The sequence below is a fragment of the Pseudophryne corroboree genome, chromosome 4 (assembly GCF_028390025.1).
Source record: "Pseudophryne corroboree isolate aPseCor3 chromosome 4, aPseCor3.hap2, whole genome shotgun sequence".
Classification (NCBI taxonomy): Eukaryota; Metazoa; Chordata; class Amphibia; order Anura; family Myobatrachidae; genus Pseudophryne; species Pseudophryne corroboree.
This window is the reverse complement of record NC_086447.1, coordinates 839,510,285-839,534,764: the sequence shown is the minus strand read 5'-3', so window position 1 is coordinate 839,534,764 and position 24,480 is coordinate 839,510,285. Positions and strand designations below refer to the sequence as shown.

At 46.2% G+C, this 24,480-nt stretch overlaps 1 protein-coding gene and 1 long non-coding RNA gene across 4 annotated transcripts in view; one reads left to right on the top strand and one right to left on the bottom strand.

The window, feature by feature from the left end:
* LOC134911821 (uncharacterized) overlaps positions 1 to 14,849 on the top strand; it is a 172,737-nt gene extending 157,888 nt beyond the window's left edge. For both annotated transcript variants that reach the window (XR_010176871.1, XR_010176870.1), the window contains exons 2-3: positions 12,797 to 13,061; positions 13,308 to 14,849. This is a non-coding gene — a long non-coding RNA (uncharacterized LOC134911821). The remainder of the gene's footprint in view (positions 1 to 12,796; positions 13,062 to 13,307) is intronic.
* A 503-nt stretch (positions 14,850 to 15,352) lies between these two features.
* The window catches only part of HAO1 (hydroxyacid oxidase 1), a 41,298-nt gene continuing 32,170 nt past the window's right edge, over positions 15,353 to 24,480 (bottom strand). The window contains exons 5-8 of one of the 2 annotated variants that reach the window (XM_063918584.1): positions 22,472 to 22,563; positions 21,294 to 21,452; positions 21,106 to 21,175; positions 15,353 to 15,608 (exon numbers count right to left, since the gene is read on the bottom strand). In XM_063918584.1, coding sequence (XP_063774654.1) covers positions 15,541 to 15,608; positions 21,106 to 21,175; positions 21,294 to 21,452; positions 22,472 to 22,563 — 389 coding nt within the window. In that variant the 3' untranslated portion in view covers positions 15,353 to 15,540. The remainder of the gene's footprint in view (positions 15,609 to 21,105; positions 21,176 to 21,293; positions 21,453 to 22,471; positions 22,564 to 24,480) is intronic. The other variant, XM_063918585.1, reaches the window with a different exon arrangement.

The following is a 24,480-nucleotide window of genomic DNA, read 5'->3' as shown; positions in this document are numbered from 1 at the left end:
CTATATTCCCTATTGACTATGTGTGTCATTACCTGAAGGTTGTAGAAATGAAGATAAGAAGCAATTATGGTAAATGCAGTCATAAACTATGTGAGTTTAATATACATTTGCCGATTGAGGTCTTGTCTTGTGTCTTGTCTCGATGTACATGTTGACTGTAGTCTCCTGATGCTTTTGCTATAAATGGCGACAAAAGTTTTTCCATTGTCCAGAAAGTTACAGTCACTAAAATATTTGGGGCTATCGTAAAATTTAAAGTTACTAGGGAAAATGGGGCTTGTAGCATAGTTCATCAATGGTCTGTATAAAAGAGGTTGTCAAATTCTTCTTCCAAGCGGATGTCTTTGTAACTTGGAGGAAAACAAAGGAGAAACGGGTGATAGAAACGGACCATGGAATCACATTTTCATCACAACATTGTCTCTATCGTTGGGTCATAAATCAAATTAGTTGTTGTTAGTACAGTGTCCTCGCTCCTCAGGCTCATCACTCTAGTCCTACCTTTACACTTCGTTAAAGCCCGAACGCATCTAAATATCAGTCCGACCAATATGACGACTCCTAGAATACACAAAAGAAATTTCCCTACATCCACAATAATACCTTGGGCCCATTCTCCTAAGCCCGAGAACCAATTTCGTGGGTTCAACCATGCCACCCAACTGGTCAGCTCATTACCCACAGCAGCGAGTGTGAGATTGTGTTTCCTTCGAAACTCCCATTTTAATTGTAAAATGTCATCCATCTTTTGGTCTATGACCTCGGCTGGGTCCTCCGTGCTGTTTGTAATGTACATGCAGCACTTTATTTCATATTGAGTCGCTAGGGTAACACAATACCCGCCTGTCACAGCTGTGAGGTAATTGAGAATCATCCTATGCTGAACCAGTTCTGTTTTGTAGGCTTGTAACTCTTTCCCAGTGTACCTGAATGTGTCGTCATACATTTCGGTGATATTGTCTAATAAATTTGCAAGCGCAGATATATATTTGTAATTTATCACTCCTCTGGCGGTACGAGTGATATCTAACGCGAGTAGGAATTGAATTCCGGTGGATTCATGGATCAGATCAGAGGCCGAGTGCTCTGTCCTCTCTATCAGGTGCCTTTTAACGATGTGCTCGTAATGAGTGTGAGTATAAGGAGCTTGGGCACTGCGGTGAATATCTTTCATTTTGTTATGGGTTACAGTCATTACTTCAGGCAGTACTTTTCCAATATAACACAATCCCTCTGAGTTTGGGGCAAGCCACTTATACGCCTTCCTCCCGCATATGAAGTATGCATCATCGGGGAGAACATATGGGACGGAGTATGACATTATCATGTTACAAATTTTCCATGTGAAATCTCCTAACCCTAACTCTCCCATCTGTTTAATACACGTATCTGTTTGTACGATATGTGCACAGTATCCTGGTGATACTTCTCCAACTCGCATGGTCCTACTTCCTAGAGTGTATCTACACCGGAAAAATCTTCCATGGTCGGCTATCTGGCATATAAGTTCTGTGTCTATGGGCATTCTGTCGGCTCTGTATGAAAAGGTCATGGTTTGATTACTCCATGACACTTCCCAATTTCCCGGCTTTCGGGGATTGGAAATGTTAAAGCCCACTAAGGACCTATCCACATGATATTGATGGAGCTTCAAACTAGGAGGACTAGAGATATTAAACCTCTTGTCCACTGGCCTCCCACCACTTAGCTCAAGTACCTCTCCTACAGTTAAAGGGAATGGTACTAGTCCTGATTTGCTATGACCTTCAGGTACTTGAGAGCATACCCAACAGTCTGTCTGGTTTAACACTTTACCCACTAGGGAGTGATAGTCACTCAATGGATGCCGGTCCATGTGGACATTAAAACTGGACTGACATTTCTTGATGCACCCATCCTCAACTATATTGTCACAATGCCTACAGATGCAGTTCTCTTCAGCTAACAATCCTTCACAATTTCTTCTATTATCAATGCTACCAGATCGTTTTCTGATACTCGCCTTTACTCGGAGATTATGTTGTTCTTGGAAATTTACGCCTCCATCCTGGCCATCAGAACCCATTCCAGATCCTTCCTCGACTTCCATGGTACTCTCACCGAAACAGACTGCTCTGGTCAACATCATGGTTAACAGGAAAATCCGTATCACAGTCTCTTGGGGCAAGTCCATCTTAGAGGAGTAAAAGGAGAAAAAATGAGAAAGGGGAAAGGGAATAGGAGGGAGGTGGGAACTGGAGAAAATAACAAATGGGGAAAAGAAGTCTGGCTCGACAAGCTTCTGGTCTTATTATCCTCAGCGCTCAGGTGTCGTCTCAATCTTCCCTGAACAGACACTCTAGTGATACAACCTCTACCGTCTGTTCTTTGTCACGCGACCTCTCTGGGTCGGCAACCTTTTTACAATGAGACGAATGAACCCAAGTCTCTCTCTCTGCAACCTTCAAAGCAGTTGTGCTGGTCAATAAGACTTGATATGGTCCTTCCCATCTGTCAATAAGGCAACCTGAGCATAGAAAATTCCGTATCATTACATAATCCCCAGGTTCAATGTCATGACAATTACTGTCTGGCAAATCAGGAATCACCAACTTTAGATTATCATTCTGATTCCTCAATTGCTTACTCATCTTAACCAAGTACTTTACGGTTACTTCATTGTTACATTTCAAATCATCCTGGGGGTTAATCATAACATGGGGTTGTCGACCAAACAGAATTTCAAAAGGAGACAGATTAAGAGGGGACCTGGGGGTGGTTCTGATGCTGTATAATACGATTGGCAAAGCTTCAGGCCATAACAGTCCTGTTTCAGTCATTACCTTGCTCAATTTATTTTTAATAGTGCTGTTAACTCTTTCCACCTTCGCACTCGCCTGGGGGCGGTACGGAGTGTGCAGCTTACTATTAATTCCCATCAACTTACACATTGTTTGCAAGACTTCACCTGTAAAATGGGTACCCCTATCACTCTCAATGATTCTAGGAATACCGTACCTACACACAAATTCCTGCACAATTTTCTTTGCAGTAAATACAGCGGTATTTGTGGCCGCGGGAAATGCTTCGACCCAATTTGAGAATACAGCAATACAGACCAAAACATACTTTAAATTTCTACAAGGTGGTGATTGTATGAAATCAATCTGTATTACCTGGAAAGGGCCATCTGTCGGAGGGATATGGGATGGCTCTGTCGGTATTGCCTTTCCGATATTCTTCCTCAAGCAGGTGAGACATGTCATTGCTCTTTTACCCGCATGGGAGGAAAATCCTGGGGCGCACCAATAAGCTCTTACTAGCTTACACATTCCTTCTTTGCCTAGATGAGTCAGCCCGTGTGCTGCTTCTGCTAGACTTGGAAGGTATGCTCTGGGTGCCACTGGTTTACCATGTCCATCTGTCCAGAGTCCTGAGGACTCCTGGCCATATCCTTTTGACCTCCAAACTGCCTTTTCCTGCGGGGAACACAAATTTTGCATTTCACACAATTTCTGTGTGTTTACAGTATTAAATACCATCAGTTGTGTGATGTCTGTCTGTCTGGGGGTACCTGCTGCTGATTTAGCAGCTTCGTCTGCTCGGCTGTTACCAAGTGATACCGGGTCTTGGCTATATGTGTGAGCTTTACACTTGATAACAGCCACTCTGTCGGGTTCCTGTATCGCTGTTAGAAGTCTTTTGATGTGGGCTGCATGCGCTATGGGTGTGCCAGCTGCCGTCATGAAATTTCTGAGGCGCCATAGGGCTCCGAAATCATGGACTACTCCGAAGGCGTACCTAGAATCTGTGTAAATATTGGCTGACTTGCCCTTAGTCAATTCACATGCTCTGGTTAGGGCAACCAGTTCAGCAACTTGTGCGAGTGTAGTGGGCCTAGCGGTTCTGCTTCTATGGTACCTTGGTCATCTACGACTGCGTACCCAGTACATAAGTCTCCCGAGTCCGTATGTCTGTGACAACTACCGTCAGTGTAGAAAGTAAAATCTACATCTTCCAGTGGGTTGTCACTGATGTCAGGCCTTGCCGTGAAATTTTGGGTCAAATATTCCATACAATCATGCGTGTCATCCCCTGTATTAAATCCTCCTTCACCATCACTCTCATCCTCCACCCTTTGTGCCTTTCCAGGCACACCTGGGAGATACATTGCAGGATTTAATGCACTGCATCTCCTTATGGTGATGTTTACGGGGGCCATCAATGCCAATTCCCATCTTGTAAACCGCGCTGATGAGACGTGTCTGGTTTGGGCCGAATTCAGTAAGGCTGACACTGCATGTGGTGTATGAATTGTGAGGTTGTGTCCTAGCACTACATCTTCGCTCTTTGTGACTAGCAATGCTATTGCTGCAACACTTCGCAAGCATGTGGGGAGGGATCGCGCTACCGTATCTTGCTGGGCGCTGTAGTAGGCTACCGGCCTGCTGGCATCACCATGCTTCTGGGTTAAGACACCTGCTGCGCACCCAGCACTTTCTGTTCCGTACAGCTCAAAGGGTTTCCCATAGTCTGGCATACCCAATGCCGGTGCCTGCGTTAGGCACTGTTTAAGTTTCTCAAATGCCATCTCAGATTCGTCTGTATGCGAAATCCGATCAGGTTTACTTGATGAAACCATCTCCTGCAAAGGTAAGGCCAGTATGGAAAAACCTGGGATCCAGTTACGGCAATACCCACACATTCCTAAAAATGTTCTAATCTGTTGCTGGGTTTGTGGCAGGGTCATGTCACGAATTGCTTGAATTCTATCAGCGGTGAGGTGTCTCAGTCCTTGTGTTAGACAGTGTCCCAAATACCTCACACGGGTCTGGCATAATTGTAACTTGTCCTTGGAAACCTTGTGTCCCGTGTCTGAAAGATGAAACAGGAGTTGTTTCGTATCTCTCAGGGACGCTTCCAGTGAATCTGAACACAGTAGTAAATCATCCACATACTGTATCAATACTGATCCACTCTCTGGTTGGAAAGACTGTAAACAATCATGCAGGGCCTGTGAGAAGATACTTGGACTGTCTATGAAACCTTGTGGTAAGCGAGTCCAAGTGTACTGAACTCCTCTGTATGTGAATGCGAATAAGTATTGACTGTCAGGGTGCAGAGGTACTGAGAAGAAAGCGGAGCAGAGGTCAATCACAGTGAAAAATTTGGCAGTGGGAGGGATTTGCATAAGGATGACAGCTGGATTTGGCACTACAGGGAATTGACTCTCAACTATTTTGTTGATCCCTCTTAGATCCTGCACTAATCTGTAACCCCTCCCCCCCACTCTTTTTAACAGGGAAGATGGGACTATTGGCAGTGCTGGACGTCCTTACCAGAATGCCCTGTTGTAGCAAGCGCTCTATTACAGGGTACACTCCTAACTCCACCTCTGGTTTCAGAGGGTATTGTTGGATTTTTGGAGCTATCCTACCATCTTTTACTTGCACAACTACTGGGGCTACATTTGCCATCAATCCAGTGTCTTGTCCATCCTTGGTCCAAAGTGATTCCGGTATCTGGGAAATCATTTCTTCTACCTTGGACGGACACCTATTTACAACAACAGTGTGTGACATTAATGTTGTTGGGGAGTCTAGCATATCCTGCGCTTCCTGAGCGTGGTTTTCGGGTATGTCCAAGAACACACCTTCAGGAGTACAGTATATGACGCATCCCATTTTGCACAGTAAATCTCTCCCTAGGAGATTAGTCGGAGCCGATGCAGCCAGCAGAAAAGAATGCTTGGTATGCAAAGGCCCTATCGTAATCTCTGCTGGTTTGCTTAAAGGGTATTGTCGCACTACTCCTGTTACTCCCATGGCTGGAATTGTTTTACCAGTGGTTCTCATGCCCACAGTCGAATTTATCACTGACTTGGACGCCCCCGTATCTACAAGGAAATTTAGAGATTTACTAGCTACATTAATTGTGACCTCAGGTTCATTTCCAAGACTCGCAATTAATTTCACTGGCTGCAGATTACAGGTGTGGCCCCACCCCTATGGTGTGTGGTGACCCCCCTGCATTGCAGTGGCAGCTATCACCTGTGAAGGGGGTGAATGGGTATTATCAGAGACTTGCCAGTCTCTTTTTGGGGGATACCTTCTTGTTTCCCCTGCGTGTGGCTCATAACTCCGTCTCTGCGGTCCTTGATCCCAATTTCGTGTGTCATGTCGTTGTCTAGGGTTTTTATGTGCATTATGTGAGTTACTGGTGCAGTTACGTGCAAAATGTCCTTCCCTGTTACAATTGTAACACTTTACCACATACGGCTTACCACCAAGGGTCTGTGATCGGGACTGAGGCGGCCTTGTTGTAAGGGCTTGGATACTTATAGCCATCAGTCTATCACTCTGTGACTCCCTGCATCTTGTGATGTTCCTGTCGTGCCCAACAGCAGTCTCTCTTAAGGCGGCCACCGACATACCTCTCCAGTTAGGTTGAGTGGTTTGTACTCTACTCCTTAATACCTCCTTTAAACCGTCCATCAAGACGGACACCGCTACCTCTCTATGGTGTATATTTGCCTCAATGTCCACGATCCCAGTATATTTAGCCATTTCCTCCAGTGCCCTGTGGAAATAGTCAGGGGCAGTTTCCCCTTCCATTTGTTTGATGGAAAATATTTTGTTCCATTTTACCACAGCTGGGAAGTATATTCCCAACTGCAGATTGATTCTGGTTACATTGTCTTGATTATATTCATCCGTAAGGGGTACCTCCTCATCTAATTTACAGTCAGCTATGAACTTTACAGGGTCAATACTAGAGGGCAGACATGCCCGCAGTAGTGTCCGCCAATCTTTGTTGTTAGGTTCAGTAGAGTTACCTAAGTCCTTAATGAACCTCTGACATGCGGCTAAATCTTTTCTGGGATCAGGAAATTCAGACAAAATTGTTCTTAATTCTGCTCGGGACCAGGGACAGTGCATGGCAATATTCCTGATGGGTGTGGCTCCATTTGTGTCAGTCTTCCCATTGGGGACCGCTATTACTCTAACAGGATTAAGATTAATTACTTCACTCTGGTTTGATTCTACAGCGTGTGGTGCAATAGTTTCAGCATATTGTACAGTGCTGTACTTACCTTGAGACACAACCTCACCTGTCCCTGAGCTATGGGCCTTTGATGCCACTCTTACTGGTTGGGCGGTGCCCACTGGAGTATCGCTTATGGTGGCCGCTAGAGAGAGAGCTGAAATCGTAGTGGGCTCATCTTCCTGGTCGCATTCCTGGGGGAAGTTTAAAATAGGATACAACTTGCATGGGTTAGCGTTAGTATCAACATTTGCATTAACTTTTATCTTAATCTTATCACTACTACATTGATTAAGTGCACCCTTATCGTACACCCGCATGCCATTCTCTGTAGCCACTTTGTCCCCTAATATATATGGTGGTGGTGCCGTTGCTATCAGATTTCTACCAGGATTTGAATTTGCTTTCTGAGCTAATTCCTGTTGTATTTCACTTTCCTGTTGCCATATCTGTAAACAATCATAATGTCTAATCCTCTGCTTTGCAGATTTTATTAGACCTATCCTTTTTCGTAGGTTCTGCAATACCTCAGGGTTCAAACTGCCTACCCGGGGAAACTGCTCCCCATCATCCTCTGTCATTCGTTCCCATTCTTTGCATAATACCTGTGTGTGTGATCCGTATTTTTCACACATTATATACCGTTCGGACCCTTTGGGCCAGCAACTACCAACGTGAACCCTTGTTGGACGTCCCTTCTTTGAACAACTGGCCCCCATCGTTTGCAGATATTGCTGTCTTAGCTAATTCTTACAAACAGACCAAATTGCCCGCAGTAAGGCGACGGTGAAAGTTCAACTAGTGCCTTCACTCACTCTGCGCCCCAATTGGCCAATACAAGTTCCAGTGATGTTCTCACCACTGGACGTACCCAATTCGTAGGATCTTTTTGTAACCTCTATTTACTGGTGCGTGTGGGATCTACCCTCCCCAGTAAGTATTGGTTGTTGGAGATTTCCTGAGTGAACAGTGAAACTCCCTTAAAATAACAAAAACCTACACAAATCACGTTAGAATGTACAAATAGCGTTTATGATCCCACAGTAAAATTTTAATGGGTATCAAGGTAACAAACTAATGCACACAATGACGTGCGGTCCAGTCGCACTGCGCATAAATAACTTAATATTTATACGCTTTACGACCAATGGAATCGGTTGTTTAGGCTGTGAAACCTTCAGCCGGAGCTCAACTTGACTATATGGGTGCTACGCAAAACCCCTCGGGCTGCGCTTAAACCTTCGCAGTCCTTTTGTCTGCGGATACTACTTGCTCCTTTTACCTTGTATAATGTTAACGCGGGCAAGCCAGTCCCACGCCACCAAGTGTCCACTCACCTGATGTGGTCTCCGACGGGATCCCGATTTGTGGGTTCACAAAAAATAATACCTTTATTTCCACACTCACTCCTACTCACTCATATACACTGATCTTTCTGTACAGAAATTCCTTTCATACAGGCAGTAGTTCAATCCCTGAGTATTGCAATAGAAAAAGGTTTTCTTTTAACTAATACTTTTTGGAGAAAAAAAAACTGAACAAACCTGTGCTATTATCAGGTGGCTATACTATACCGCCCACACTAAACAAGGTTATTGTGTGATTTGAGTCTCGGTGGGCGTATCCGTACACTCCGTTGTGTAAACACGCCACGTGCGTATGCCTTTGCGTCACGTACGTGATTTCGCACGTTGTCCGAGACATGTATGCACAAAGTTCAGATATGCCCACATCGACACAATCAACACGCTTCTATCAATGTAAACGATGTTCAACTGTAATCGCTTACCGTACACCACACAGTATTTGCTATGCTGTGTGTGTGTCCTTTACAATTATTCCCTTAAAATTATCCTATTTAATCTCAACTAAATAGCACCAGATTTCCTCAGCCCGTGTCTAATAATCAATTCTAATGGCAACAAGGGAGTGAGATACAACAATGTAGATGTGTGCGTGTGTGTACACAAAACAGAAATAAACAGTTTTAAAAGATATTAGCGTATTGTTCTTACCTCCGGTTCCGGATTCCACCAGCACTCCTACAACGTAGCGAAACAGACGCTTATCTAGCCAGCATTACTGCCTTCCCGCCCTTGCTGGCAGATAACGTTTGTTTTCGTTATTGCGGATATGTGGAGGACGGACGAGCCCTCAATTGATAATGCCTATTGATTACCTTATAACCTTCACTATATACAGGTAAGAGACTCAGTACGCAATTGGCGTATGGAGTACCGTAAGGGTACGCACTTAACGTAGCATACGCTCGGCCGTGATCGAGACGCACATGCGACACGCTCGCTCACAGCTTAATGCGTGGTGTCGAGCACGCTATAGGCGGTAGACTACCGTAATGCTACGCTATCAGCGTAGCAGACGCTCGAGACCACGAGGGGAACACAAGCGGCGCAGATGCTCACGGGATGACACTCAGTAAACCTTGAATGTAACACACAGAAAGGATACTCTTATGCTGTAAACCTTGTACTGAAATACTGTAGCGATGTAACGCTGCTTAACCTTGTAAATGCTAAAGCTGCTTGAGCGATCGAGACGCTCCGATTACCCACAGTAATGTAATGAACACACGATACTTTACTAAGGTTCCAAAACCTTTACTAGCAAGCTTCTAGTTATATCGAAAAGGGGAAACAGTTGACAAGTCATACACTACAAGCTAACATATAATTCTAACAGAATATCTAGACAGAAATATACACAATAGTAAACAATCACAAATACAAATACATAGACTAAGAATGAATGGCTAACATTACACGGGTAACAAAATGGCCACAGAGAAACATACCATACGGGGAACACTCGCAAGCGCAACCGGAATCCAGTCCTCCAATTATCAAAGATAAATGTTGAAGAGAGAGAGTACTGGCCGGTCTGGGGACAGTGACCCTTATATACACAACATACAGTGTACTGCAAAGGGCCCTACAATCTTATTGTTCATTGGACACAGGAATGTCTCTCTGCACTGTAACAAAAGGTCATAGGTGGATTTGAACAGGTGGGCTGTGGCTATTACAAACTGCTCAGGTGGGAGGGAATCGCCGGATTCCCGCCGCATGGATAATGAACTGCAAATATGAGAAAAGTCCAGAAACTACTAATGGGCATAACTATATGCAGGAGCGATTAATCTTTACCTAACCAACACCGGATTGTTGCTGTTAAAATACTCTTCGGTTAGGTACCAGACACCACTGTTCAACCTTAATCAGACCCTTTGTACCACGTAAAGAGGGATTCCCAAGTCCGTGAACAAGTCACATTAAACAAACTTACAGTTATCATTAAGGGGAACATTACCTATAAAACATACCATTTGGGTAAACATTTTAACGATTGAGTCGCCCGCTAGACGCACACGAACTCTACCGTAAATGCACATCCCATGCGCTCGAGCGCACGCCCGTAGAGGCGCCGTCACGCAACTGCGAATATGTGCACGCACGCCAGAGAAAGTGCATGTGCAGCGGGCAAGCGCATTAGGTGAATATATGGCAACGTGTAGCATGATATTTTTCCGACTTTGACACCCTGTACTGGGCGGCCCCCAGCATGTGCTTTTATCAGTAGCAGTTTCACATTTTTTTTTACAAAACTGCTACTGAGTCTGAATAACTCCAAATATATCTTTCAATATGGGAGAGGTGGGGGGCACCAACATTTATCTTGCCTCCTGGCGAGTCGACTGGGGTAGAACTTACGCTACTAATACAGTAGTTAAAAAACTGATACAATTCCAGCAGATTTGAACATTGATAAACATAAGTAGTTAAATTTGCTAAGTTTCCCTTAAGGACAGGTCTAAAGTAATGAGAAACCTTATTAGGAGTCTGTGAGTAAGGGGTCCATTTATTATTGAAATGCCATCTGGGCGCGATGTTAGTACCCAAGATCGCAATGCAGGATGCGCATATATCGGGCAGGTGTATGAACGTATAGACTCTGGAGGCCGTCCTTGCGATGTGCTTGGAGTGGCAGCAGGAGTAATGCGCAGCCATTGCCGGGGAGGGTTTTGGGTGGAACACTCTCATGGCAATTTATGCGATGCGTAGCGCATAGGCTACAGCGGGCTACCGCCATCTTCGCATTCCCAAGCTTGGTAAATCTAGTAGCATTGCATCCTCCGTAGAAACCTATGGGGGTTGTGGTGACAGACAGGAATGGAGGGATCGCAGCAGGTACAGTATCAGATATATCTGCTGCGGTCCCTCAGTCATACATTCGGGGGATACTAAGTATTTGTGAGGGATGCGATCATGAGACCGCCTGCCGGGATCCCAGCGGTCACAATGCCAACGCCGGAATCCTGACAGGTGGTGAAATGCAGCCGCCGGAATACCGGTGCCACAGGCTTTTCTCAATCTGTGGGTGTCCGCAACACCCACACAGGGAGAACATAACCTGTGGTGAGCGCAGCGAGCCACCAAGCCCACAAGGGGCTTTCTAGCGCTCGCCCCGCTGTCGGCATACTGGTGGCCGAGATCCCGCTGTCGGGATTAAAGCCAACAGTAAATTGTATGTATTTCATTTGTGGTTACCCCCGAAAACTAGTGTTTTCTGTGATTAAGCTGTAGATATTCAATGATAAATGGGCCCCTAAGTATGCCTATACGCTGCACTTGTAGTAGCTCCGGACTCGCAATACAGGGCAATACAAATAATGGTAACGTGTCCCCCTCGCGGCTAATTGAATTGATCCCTAAATGTGTCTCATACTAATTGCCAAACAAAAATAAACATGGATGTATTGTACAGTAATATTTCAGACAAAACGATTTGTAATAATGGGATTTGTCACTGAACAAAATCACTGACCAGTAAAGTGAAAATCAGAGCGAAAAAAATATTTCTTTGATATTCTATAAATAGAGATACGCATTGTAAACAATATTCTGGTTGTGGTTTTGGCAAAATTAGACTGATGTTTTGATTTTGGATTTTGTAGCAACCCAAAAAGGCATGGCTGTAACTATAGTGAGTACAAGGGGTGCCATTGCTATAGGGCCCAGAGGCCTAGTGGACCAAGACCCAGGTTATAAAGTTGCATACCAATTTCCCAGATCTGCCTGCTAAGCAGCCGGATCTGATCCATTGCCCAGCCTGTATTGTGTGACATTACATTTTCAGTGAGAGGAGTGTGTAGAGGTTGTTATAATGGTAAGGGGGCAGTGTAATGTGGCATAAATTGAACTGGAGGCCACTTTGATGTGGCATAGTATGAAACGGAGGCAGTATAGGTTAGCATATGATGAACTGGGGCATTGTAACATGGTATAATTTAAACTGGAGGGCACTCAAATGAGGTACAGTATGAACAGGGGGTACTGTAATGTAGCATAATATGAACTGGGTAAATTGTATGTTAGAATGTGTATTGAGGATACTCTTTGTCATACTGTGTACCTTCAGCCCTACATGTAAACTAGGGAACTTCAATGGTTCATAAAATGAACTAGGGCACTATTATGGGGCAAAAAAATGAATGCTATGGAGAGGTGTCTCTAAAGAAGCATTGGGATAGGGACCTCTTCAATATGCTGCTATGGGGACCACAAATTGCTGGTTATGACCCTGCAAAAAGGGCTAGTCAGCTCCAAACATAAATAGTCAAATGGAGGGTGCACTCACTAGTCTTGAACGCGGGTAAAATAGGTTATTTAAATATAGGCATAATTCCAATGGGCATTTTGCTCTGTTTATTACTTGCATTGACCTGTTGTTTGTGTTTCTTTTGCCTATTTTATAGGTCAGATCTTCTAGCCTCAAGGCAGTGTTCCAGCAACTAGGAGACAACATTGGACACAAATGAAACAGACAGGAAGAGTAGCACCAGATACTGTATGTAACTGGATGCCAGTTTAGGAAAACGACACAGACAAGATAAATCCTGACACGTAATCCTGGAAAATGTAATCAATGCAGAGTGATTTGGAACACACAGCTATTTGCTCATACGGTAGCACTAAGGGAGTACCCAGCAAATAACCACGAATCAGGATAAATAATCACAGGTCAGGAGCTTGGAAACACCCTTTATGCTGGATTTTCTGAAGAATTAGGAAAACACTTTCTGCATATTCAAGGGTTTACTTATTATTACATAGTATTTAAATCATGTATTTATTTTTAATTAGTTGTATCGCCTGACAAATAATTAGGAATGAACTTACTTGCACAACATTATTATTCTCATTATTGTTGTTATTATTATTATTATTATTATTTATTTATTTATTTCTTTATTTTTTTCTCCACAGGATGTATAAAGTGCTATTATCCGGTGTGTCAGGCAATCCACTTACGCCAATGACTGCAGTACATTGAGCACCTATAATGGGTGCAGTGAGTGCGGTGTACACGGGCCCCTGGGGCCATGGGGGCCCACATCGCACACACTACACCCATGTTTAATTACTTACCTTTCCGGGGTCCCGCATCATCTGCGCTGCAGCCAGGACAAAAATCACCGGCAAAATGGCCACCGCACCTGCGCAGTAGTGATTTGTCACTGGAATATGGCTGATGCCATGTTTCAGAAGATCTGAGCATGTGCAGTAGGCTCTGGTGCAATGCCAGAGTCTACTGTGCTATGCAGAAAAGGGGGGCCCCTGGGAGTCTGCACAAGGCCCCCCCCCCCCCCTCTGTTAAAATGCCCCTGACTGCTGTACCAGTTGTCCACTCACTAAATGATGGAATCACATGGCAATTGAAACAACTGAGTGAGTATGTAGTGTGTCATACAAAATGTTGACAGAATGTTACCATGGTGTTAATGTTAACATACATAATGTTGACATGGGTGCAGGGCCGGTGCTATGGTGTCCGGTGCCCTCCTGCAAACTGTAAATTTGCGCCCTCCCTCAGACACAGATGGGGGCAGGTGATACAGTAACTGGGACGGAACACAGGCGGGAGGGTTGACACAGTGGGGGAGATTCAATTGTTTGAAAAGTCGGTTGGGTGTCTGTTTTTCCTATCTAATAGACAGGAGAAACCAGACACCCAACCGACTTTTCAAACATTTGAACTCCCCCCAATGACTGGGACAGAACACAGGGGTGATGACACAATGGCTGGGACAGAATACAAAGAGGGGTGACATAGTGACTGGGACATAACACAGGAGTCGTGTCAGTGGCTGGGACAGAACACAGTGACAGAACAGGGAGGAGTGACAGAACACAGGGTGGTGACAATGGCTGGGATAGAATACAGAGGGGGGTGACATAGTGACTGGGACAGAACACAGAAGTCGTGCCACTGGATGGGACAGAACACACAGAGGGAGTGACGATAACAGAACACGTGGGGGTGGGGTGACAGTGACTGGGGCAGAATGTAGAGGGGTGTGTGTGACACTGACAGAACACAGGGTGGTGACAACGGCTGGAGGTGACATAGTGACTGGGGCAGGATGCAGAAGAGTTGTGTGACACTGACAGAACACGGGGGGGGGGGGTTACACTGTGAGAACACAAGGGTGGTGACACAGTAAGAAGTTGCTGTGTCCCAAATGGCTTGTGACCTCACCTCCCAGAATCCTAACAGGTCCCTCTACTGTGTCCCACTCCACTGTTGTTGCCTCATAGTAGTGTGCGGTTTCCATGGTGACCTGGAGTTAAGTGTATGTTAATACAGCTGCTTGCGCCCACGTTCCCTCCTCCTGCACATTGACCAACTGCACTCACTCAGAGCCGCGACCATCAGCGCCCGTTTGGAATGCCGAGTTTCTGTCTAAAGTGCTACCCGTTTCAGCACACGGACTGTGCGCTGACACCTGCAGCTGTGAGGACTCTAGGGTGAGTGGCCGGCGGCAGCAGCAATATGAGAGAGGGGGCAGAGCTTGCTGCATTCTAATTGGGGGGGGGGGGTGCTGAAGGCTGGCCCTCTCATATCTACTGTATGCTGCCATCATATCCGATATCCACACAGCTGCCAGCGCTGCTGCCTGTCATAGGCAGCCGCAGCAGCAGGGACAGCTCAGGGATGCAGAGCAGGGAAAGCGCCTCTCCAGCCTGGTGCCTACCTGCTGTGCATCCCTTTGCTGAGCGGGTTGCGCCGAGCCTGCATGGGCGTTATATCAACAAGCGAAATGTTGACATTAACAAGGGTCAATTCAATCAGCCATGAGGGGGTCAAGTTGCTGTTGCGCCGACACCAGCAGCGGCAGCTGAACTCACCCCCCTTGTTGCCCGATCTTAACCTAGACTCGCCTTTTTTGTACGCAGCCCTATGAGGATGGTGTTAAATTCCATTTACCAGGAAATAGATTTCAAAATATCGGCAATATTAACAATTGAAGCAGGGTAATATCAGTATTTATTACATTTCAAAATAAATACACAGAGCATAACAGAAAAATTAAATATTTAAGCAATGCAAATGAATCTTTTCCTATACTTTGTCTTGTATGACTGACATATTGCCTTCTGGTTGTTCTGCAGTAAGTTCAACTTTTCTGAAAGGAAAGTTTTCTTTATGCTGACTTATCTACATTTTAGAAGAGAAGCGGCTTTCTCGAACAAGTGACTTCCCTATTTCATTCACAGAACAGCAACCTGAAGAGAAAAGGAATGGCAATCAGAATAGTTATAATAAATATTCCCTCTAATTATGATGTCCAGATGTGCACAATACTGTCCCCTGTGATAGCCAAAGCATGCTAATATTCCTGTCTACCTCTATGGGATGCGCAGGAAACTTAGCGAAGCTGCATGTCTCAAAGTAATTCACCCAACCCTTCAGGAAGCACTGTGCTGAACTGAATCACCCCTGTATTGTTTCTTTCCAATCTGATTTATCTTCGGACAAGTATATTTTATTTTGGCTTCAATGGGCCCAATTCAGGTAGGATCGCAATAGGCGATCCAACCGCAAAAATTACGAAAAGGATGCGGGCACATGTGCAGGGGCAAACGATCCGTTTCTTAGGAGATGGAGCGTGTTGGTGGGGGGGGGGGGGGGTGACGGGAAATCTGCGATCTGGGTCATCTAAACGGGGAGCGTGGCGTTGGTGCGATTGCGGCAGCTGCGTATGACTTCGGGCCTCCTGAGGCAACCCTAATTTCTGCGATCAAGGGGGGGGGGGGCGCGGACAGCATGCTGGGCAGCTTTGCCCTGCGATGGGTGGCCCCCCCCATGCGATCACAAGGATTGCAAATTCTGCTACTTAGCAGAATTTGCAATTCGACCTGAATTAGGCCCTATGTACAATGTTAATCAGTGTTCTATCTACACAACGAGGACAGACAGTAGATTACAGTAGCAAACAAAGGGAAAGGCTACAGTAATGAATTACTAGTACACACACACAGTTGTTTATTGGCAGTCTTGTCTTTGATGAGATTAAAACATAACTTCAAAGAACTTGCTTTCAACAAAGAGATTAAATAAGAAAATGTAATAATAATAAAACAGCCTGATGTTTGAATTGTTTAACGTGTCAGTCATTACCTGAAGACTTTGGTCCTGGGTAACATGATTCCGTGAATGGTGTCTGGAAAGCTTGAATTTGCCACAAATCCAGTTTTAATTAACCGGCTGAGTAATACTGGCTTTTAAGGTATTACACGTGTATTACCTATTCTAGTCACTGCATGAATGCATTTAAAGCTAATTAGGATGAAGCTCTCTTGGGGAAAAAAAAAAAAATTTCGTTCTCAATTTATTTTGCATTGAGCCGGATTTCTTAAGATAAACATCTAAAAAGATGTTCTTTATTAAGATATTATTCACATGTTCATAACAATTTGCTACAGACTCCGGGAATATGGCACCTGCACCATGCTCACAGTGTTTTCTCTACTGCACATACGCAAATCTACTGGAAAATGGCTGCCACACTATTTTCACAGTGATCTCTCCTGCACTGCAGCACCAGGCAATGCAGGACTCCTGCTAGGCACTGTAAGTATAGTTATATAGGTACAGCGTGTGCGTGTGGGCTGCCCTGGACCCATGAGCCCGTGTGCATGGCACACCTTGCACTCTGTTTAGATATGCCAATGCTTGCAGACAGCGGCAGCTCCTACTTCCATTTTTCTAGGGGGGCTGCTGTTACCCCCGTGTCTGGAGAGGAGACAGCCAGTCCCGGGTCCTAGCACCTGCGCAATGAATCCGGCGGTTCCGGATCCAGTGTAGAGATGTGCCCTGTGGGCACATCCGAGGTGCTGTCCCTGGCTGTGGACAGCGCTGGGGCAGCTTGTCTGTCCCCAGCGCTGGGTGTGCGGCGGCGGGTGTCTGGTGCAGGGATCGGATGTTTCCCTGCACCAGGCTGTCGGCGGGTAGCGGCGTGGCGGCGGTGCTTTAAACTTGGCGCCGTTCTGGCCGCCAATCAGAAGCGCCGCCCGCGGCTTTTCGAATCCGGCGCCGTCCGCAAGCCAATCGCGGCTCGCGGGGCGCCGGCCAATCAGAGGCGGGCGCAGCGAGCCAATCGGCGCTCACCGCGTCATAGGCCCCGCCCCCGGCGTCTGACGTCAGACGCCGGGCGGGAGCCGAAGAGGACCAGAAGCTCGCGGAAGAGCACGGAAGAGCACGGAAGAAGAAGCGGCCGGGACCCAGAGGAGGAAGTCGGCGCGGGAGAGATGACGACGGCCGCGGAAAGAAGAGCTCCGGTGGCCGCGGAAGAGGCCGGAAGACTCCAGGCTCAGAAAAGAAGATGTCCAGCGGTGGCTGGACGCGGCAAGGCGACGGCGGCGCCGCTGGCCAGGACGGGCCAGCGGCCGAAGATTGAAAAAGAGCGCCGGAGAGGTCACCAGGGATGGAAAGTAAGAGAGCTGACGAAGCTCCCCCCTGGTGCCTCTCCCAGCGGGTCAGGTAGGCCCTTCTCAGGTGCCCCTGTACCCGCTCCCCCCTAGACCACCGGGTGTTCGGGCATTAGGCCCGTGGGCACAGTCAGGCCCTTCCGGCCTGTGGGCACGTAGTCGGGGCCTCCCGGCCCGTGGGCACATTGTCGGGCTCGTGGCCCTGTTAGAACCGGGCGCTAGGCCCGCGGCCACATTTAGTCACCCGTGGCGCAAGATAGGCGGGCATTAGGCCCGAGCGGCAATCCAGGCAATAGGCCTGTGGGGACATTAGAGGGCATTAGGCCCTAGTGTATTTTGGCTAATTAGGGTAACATAAGGTGACCCTGGGCACCAGGCCCAGGTCACCCAATGAGGGACGAGATAGGCGGGCACTAGGCCCGTGGTTAAAGTCGGGCCTCGGGTCCGTGTGCAAATAGGGGGCGCTAGGCCCAATAAATAAGTGGTTCCCCCAAAGTGAATAGAGGTGGCACTGGGCACTAGGCCCAATTCACCCCAAGGTGTTTAGGCAGGCAGGCCCGCTCGGCCTGAGCCCTGGAAAGAGAGTACGGGAGGTGGGTGAGCTGTGCGGCCCCCACTACTGGGTGTTCTGAGTTGGGTACCTAAAGGGATAGCACCGTGTTAGTTGCGTGCACTGTGTATCGTGATGTATGTTGTTACCGTGCGGGGCAAAGTATGAGCTTGTTAAGTGTGTTTAGTTTTGTTGCACCACACCCACAGAGCTAGTTTGAGGGCTCTGCCGTTGTAGTTAGTATAGGGGTGTGACACTAGGTTAGAGTTAGGCCCTGCACGGCTGTTTGCTTGTTTGTTTGCCTCCTTACAGGGACCTGTAAGAGAAGAAGACGTTCGCAGTGCGGAACTGACGGTGAGTGGCATCTGTGTGCGTTTGTCCCTTGTCTGTCCCCGAGCGCCGGAATAGGGATTGCTCACGGACGTGAGAATCCCCTTCATCACACTACGTGCGAGAGCGCGAGTGTGTGAAATCTGGGTGGCTGAGGCTTTGTGCCAGTGATGACCTTTCACCCAACCGGTGAAGGTCGCTGTCACCCCTGGGGTATCCCCTTTTCCGGTGGAAGAAGGGTTGATACCCCCCTTAAGGTAAACTATTTTCTCCTCAGCTCGGTCGTTGGTCAGCTCCGAGAGGGAATCGTCGTGTCCGGATCCGACTGAAGATTACTAGGTCCGTTGAAGGCTCCGGTACCTGAAGGTGAGAGAGAGCGGCGCCTGGTGAGTACCGAAGCTACACCTGTACGGCAGCAGGCACCACCACACGCACCGCCGCACCTCTTACACCAGCACATGCGCAGACACCGCAGTGCTCAATGCTTATCGCACACTGGTCTGGCAGTCCCGGAGGGAGTAAACACCTCCTAATGGGACTGCTCTGTGTGTCTGTGACTGACAGGTAGGACTTCCAATAGGAAGTCACTGCCAGTCACAGTGAAGCCAGTGCAGTCATGGACTGCATCTGGCTTCACTGACACTGAGCTGGGTGGCGGATTTTACATGGGGGGGCTGCAGTCTTGCAAAAATCCATCACTGCTTGCAGGTAAGTAGTTGCTTTTCCCTTATTGGAGCTCATCAGTAACATACAAGCTGAGCTTTCATGACTTCATGTTTGCACTGGTCATTATGTCATGTCATAGCTGCTGCTAATTACCTTTGTTTTCATGACATTGCTCCAGAGATCACTACAGTTGCCCCACCTAGTCATATAAGAGGCGATGCAGAGAGGAGCATGTGTCCTTTTGTGGAGATCATCTTACATACTGACGCACTGCATATATTGTGGAAACAATCGCATACAACACTGAAGCAGCACTACCGCTAACCAGATGCAGAGGCCGTGGTGCAGCGACGGCCCCTGCGCCCTGTGTGACGGCACCACTTGCACACCACTCCCTATGACCCTGTATCATACTTGCCTACTCTCCCGGAATGGCCGGGAGGCTCCCAAAAATTTGGTGACCCTCCTGGCCCCCCAGAAGAGCAGGCAAGTCTCCCGATTTCAGGGGTCCCCCCCTGCCCGGCCGCCCACTTAGCGAGTAAAGTGGGCGGTCCGGGCAGGCGATGACGCGATTCTTGTTGAATCGCGTCATTATAGCCACGCCCCCTGCTGTATAATGCCGGTAATTACGGCATTACACAGTGGGGGCATGGCTTACATGACGCAGCCACGTCCCCATTCCGCCTCCGCCATGTCCCGTTTCGCCTCTGGCCCGCCCCCCTCTGCACGTCACGTCACTGCCCGCCCGCTGCTGAGCCGACCTGGCTGCTCTCTCCCGGAGAGAGCAGCCATAAAGTCGGCACATATGCCCTGTATGCATTGATAAGAAATTATAATTTCCAGGACTTTTTGAGATAACTGATTAATAGGCCTGATAGTGTCAAAGCCACCACAAACAATTCATAGTCTTGAGTTTATGTAACAAAGTAGGTGAGCCAACAGTTTACCGCAATCAAGGTTAGAAACTGTCAGTAGATATAATGACTGAATAAAAAGAAAGAAAGATTTTTTTAATAGTTTTTATAGTTATATTTTTTTTGATAGTCAAAGTAATAGTGATAAATAAATGAAGTGTACATCAAAGACACAGAAATTAATTATTAATGTGTTTTGTGTTTATATGTATATTGTTTTGCATTTGTATAATCTCTATTTGAAAATTGTAAAAGTTTTTGTTGCTCAGTTTGCATACGGGGGAGGGGAGGGGGGGTTTCAGAGGTATGGGATCCCGATGTAAGGGATGCTGAATGTCACTATACCGACATTGGCATCCTGGGTGCCAGAATGCTGGCAGCGGGGTGAGCGCATTGAGACCCCTTGCGGGCTCCATGCTGCACGCACTATTCTCCATCTATGGGTGTCGTGGACACCCACAGAGGGAGAATCACCTACCTCGGCGGTATTCCGGCAGTGGGATAGTAGCATTGTCGGGATTACGGCATCGGTATTGTGACCGGCGGGATACCGCCGGGCGGTATTTTAACCGCATACCTTTCTGAGTACTTAGAAACCCTCCCTGACTGACCACCCTCGGGGTCCCACCCCTTAGCGGTGTAATGCTGTGGTTCGCAGGTATCATTTTTGCTCCAACCCCTGGGGCCTATTCATGTGTTTTACCTGGCTCCCAAAGAGAAGTGCTGCAGGTAAGTGAGAGATATATAAACCCTACCTACCTGATATATATTATCCTGAGTTTATCCTTGTTTATGTGTCAGTAACTTGCAAAGAATAAATAGTTTTACATACCTGTAAGAGCCATTGCCAGCTTAAATTCTTCCCTTAGTATGTCAAGGACTTCTTTCACACCGTCTTCTCCCTGGCATCGTCCAAAAACATTAAAATGACCAGTTTAAATCCGCAGTTCCATCGTAGTTCCATTGAAGCATATGCAGTTTACTAATCGTACATACACTCTATAGCTAGTGCTACTGTACCTGGTATGCCAAGCCCCATAATACAGGCCGACCAATGAAAACTGCCCGAGCACCCAAAGCTAAAGCCTTCAGAACGTCTGTTCCTTTCCTCACTCCGCCATCTAGATACACTTCCACTTTCCCTTCTACTGCTGCCACTATTTCTTGCAGCACGTCAATCTGTAGAGTAAAGAAGATTTCTATACACTTTCTAATATGACTGGCTCATAATTATCAGAGAGGCATGCAGGATGATTGGCTAGAGCAATGAGGGTAATGTGCTGGTGACGTCTGGCACCACATCAATAGGTTTGGAATTGCACCCTCTAAGTTTGTCTACACCTAGACTTAGATTTAGATTTAGAGGTGGATGCAGAGATAGCTGTGGATACGTCTTCTGGCGGCCACCCATCAGTGACTTTATGTAAATGTCGCTAAAATATTCTTCCCTGGTGTACATCCATGTGTATAAATGCACGAGGACTAAGATGCCCACTGTAGATGCTGTAATACCACCTGGTGCGTCTGTATAAGCCCAGTGGCGCAGAGGGGGGGGGATGGGTACTAAGTAATTACCCTGACTGAGCCTTGTTAGAGGGGTCTTGGTCCTCCCAACACCCAACCCCCCCTTCCTCCTGATTTGGCCACACCTCCATGATTTGGCCACACACCCCAATTTTACTGGGACCCAGACAATAGCTGCTACCCAAATAAATTTGGTTAATCTGGGACTATCTTGATTTTCCGTTAGAGAATCTCCTCAATCACCCACAGATGGTTTTATCATTAATAGTTATTAATTTATCTCCAAAAAAAATCTATATTTTTTTTGGGAAAGATCCTAAAAACTTGAACTGTCTGACAGGTCTGGAGACAAAGTGGGACCCAGGGTGTAAGTGGAAAATGTATGAGCACAGAAAAAAAACATATGAGCAAGTGGCCACAATAACATACATCACATACATTTTCTGACGAGGAATTTGTAGGTTTGGTTCTTTTATTTACTAATAGGGGGAAATTCAAATGTTTGAAAAGGCAGTTGGGTGTCTGCCTTTTTCTATCTAATAGACAGGAAAAAACAGACACCTAACTTTTCAAACATTTGAATTACCCCCATAGAGTATAAAATGAAATACTCGTCAGTGACTATGGAATGTCCCTCATGGTCTTCAGACATTAATGTAAGCGCTAACACTCACTGTAGCGGGAACACCATCTAACTGGCGAGCTCCGTGATTGGACACCAGGATGCCGCTGACGCCACGTCTAACAGCTTCTTTAGCATCATCAGCTGGAACAGAAAGGACGTCAGTTATCTCTACTCTGAATTCAAAATGATGATGTCATTGTAACCTCAAAATTAATTAAAACAATACTTGGTTGAAACATAGCAGGGAGACTATTTCACCACTTAACTAACACATTTTTTAACCAAAACCGCTCAGAAATTGTGACTTTTTTTTATATAATAAAGTTAAAAAGTATTTTCAAAAATATACTTAAATATTTTATTTAAGAAAAAATTATACCTACTGTAGTAGGTGTTTTTCACCCCACCCTGTGTCCATAGACCCGAATTGTAATTTTGCTTTCCATCCCCACAAGAAACAGCCCCCGTAGTGGTATAAGATCTCTTGCATTATCAAACCCCAACCCCCTTAGTGGTAATATATCCCAACGGCAGAGTCACCACCATCACCTCCAGTGTCTATGGGCCCCCAGTTTAGTCTCCCCGCCTCCCCATGAGCCATTATATATGTATTTTTTTTATTTTTAATATATACCACCCACCACCGTGGTATAGCAACACCCTCTCACAGAGCACAGCCGAGCGTGGGGCACGAAGCACGGATCGTCATCAGCATATGTTAGTGCCAGGCACGTGGTTAAAGTTGACACTTACTTTAGCAGTGTGAGCATGTCCTGAATTACAACATGCTCACTGACCAACACCTAATTACATAAAAGGCCCCTCAGTGACCAGATAGCTGTCATATGTACCGTCATCTCCCTTGAGTTCACCGTAGGCAGCAGGGCTCTTGAGTTCCTACCAGTGTGTCACCGACAGAAAATTAATAGCAGAGCAGCACCCAGTGAGCAGCCCACAGCAAGAAGAGGCAGGCAGCCTGTCTGATGGGCTCTGTCGCTAGTAATGTTAATTTGGGCTCCATTTTGCTATGGAGCCCGAAAAAAACAGCAAGGATGGCGTAGTGGTTAGCATTGCTGCCTCACAACACTGAGCTCATGCATTCAATTCTGGTCATATCTGTGGAATTTATATGTTCTTATCATGTTTGCATGGCTTTCCATCCACTCTCCAAAAACATGCTTGCAGGTTAATTGGCTTTTGACCAAAAAATAGCCCTACTGTATACATTTGATAGGGAATATAGATTGCAAGCTACACTGGGACAGGGACTGAAATATGCTTTGTAATGCGCTGTGGAATATGTGTGCACTATAGCAATAACTTAATAAATATAATCAATAGTTACTCCCCTGCCCTGGCTACAGAGCCAAATGTACATGCCTGGATTAAAACCATTATATTTGTACTGCATACAGTATATTAGGGCAGTATGCTGTGTGCCAACCAATCGGTTACTAAAGGACCAATTTTATCAATGTGCAGCAATACCATAGACCAGTGGTTCCCAAACTTTTTTGAATCTCGGTGCCCTAGTGTATCAGAATTTTTTTCACGGCACCCCTTGGCCAAAAATAATTTTAATTGGTCCTGGACCACCGACTCAGGGCACCCCTGCAAAGGCCCTGAGGCACCCCGGGGTGCAACAGCACACAGTTTGAGAACCACTGCCATAGATTGCATCATAATAATAATATTATAAGATTATTTATTATTATTCTTATTAAAAATATACAGCATAGTAAATGGAGTATTACCACTTCAACAGCTAGGGTTGCTGGATCTGTATAAGTGTGAGCCGGAGCTGCCAGTTCACCCATGGGCAGTGGAATTGGAATCCCTGGCCTGGTAGCCATACTCCGGAGAATGGACATTTATCCCTTTAATAGACCGTTAAATTTTTAACTAAATTTAAAAAAAAAAGTCTACTTAATATAATGCCGTACAGCAATGCATGATAATTTCAGACTTAAGGAGGGTACACTCTGAGAGATCCGTTCTTAAAATCTAAGCAATCTGACTAGATTGCTTAGATTTTAAGCATGGATCTCTCCTGTGTAT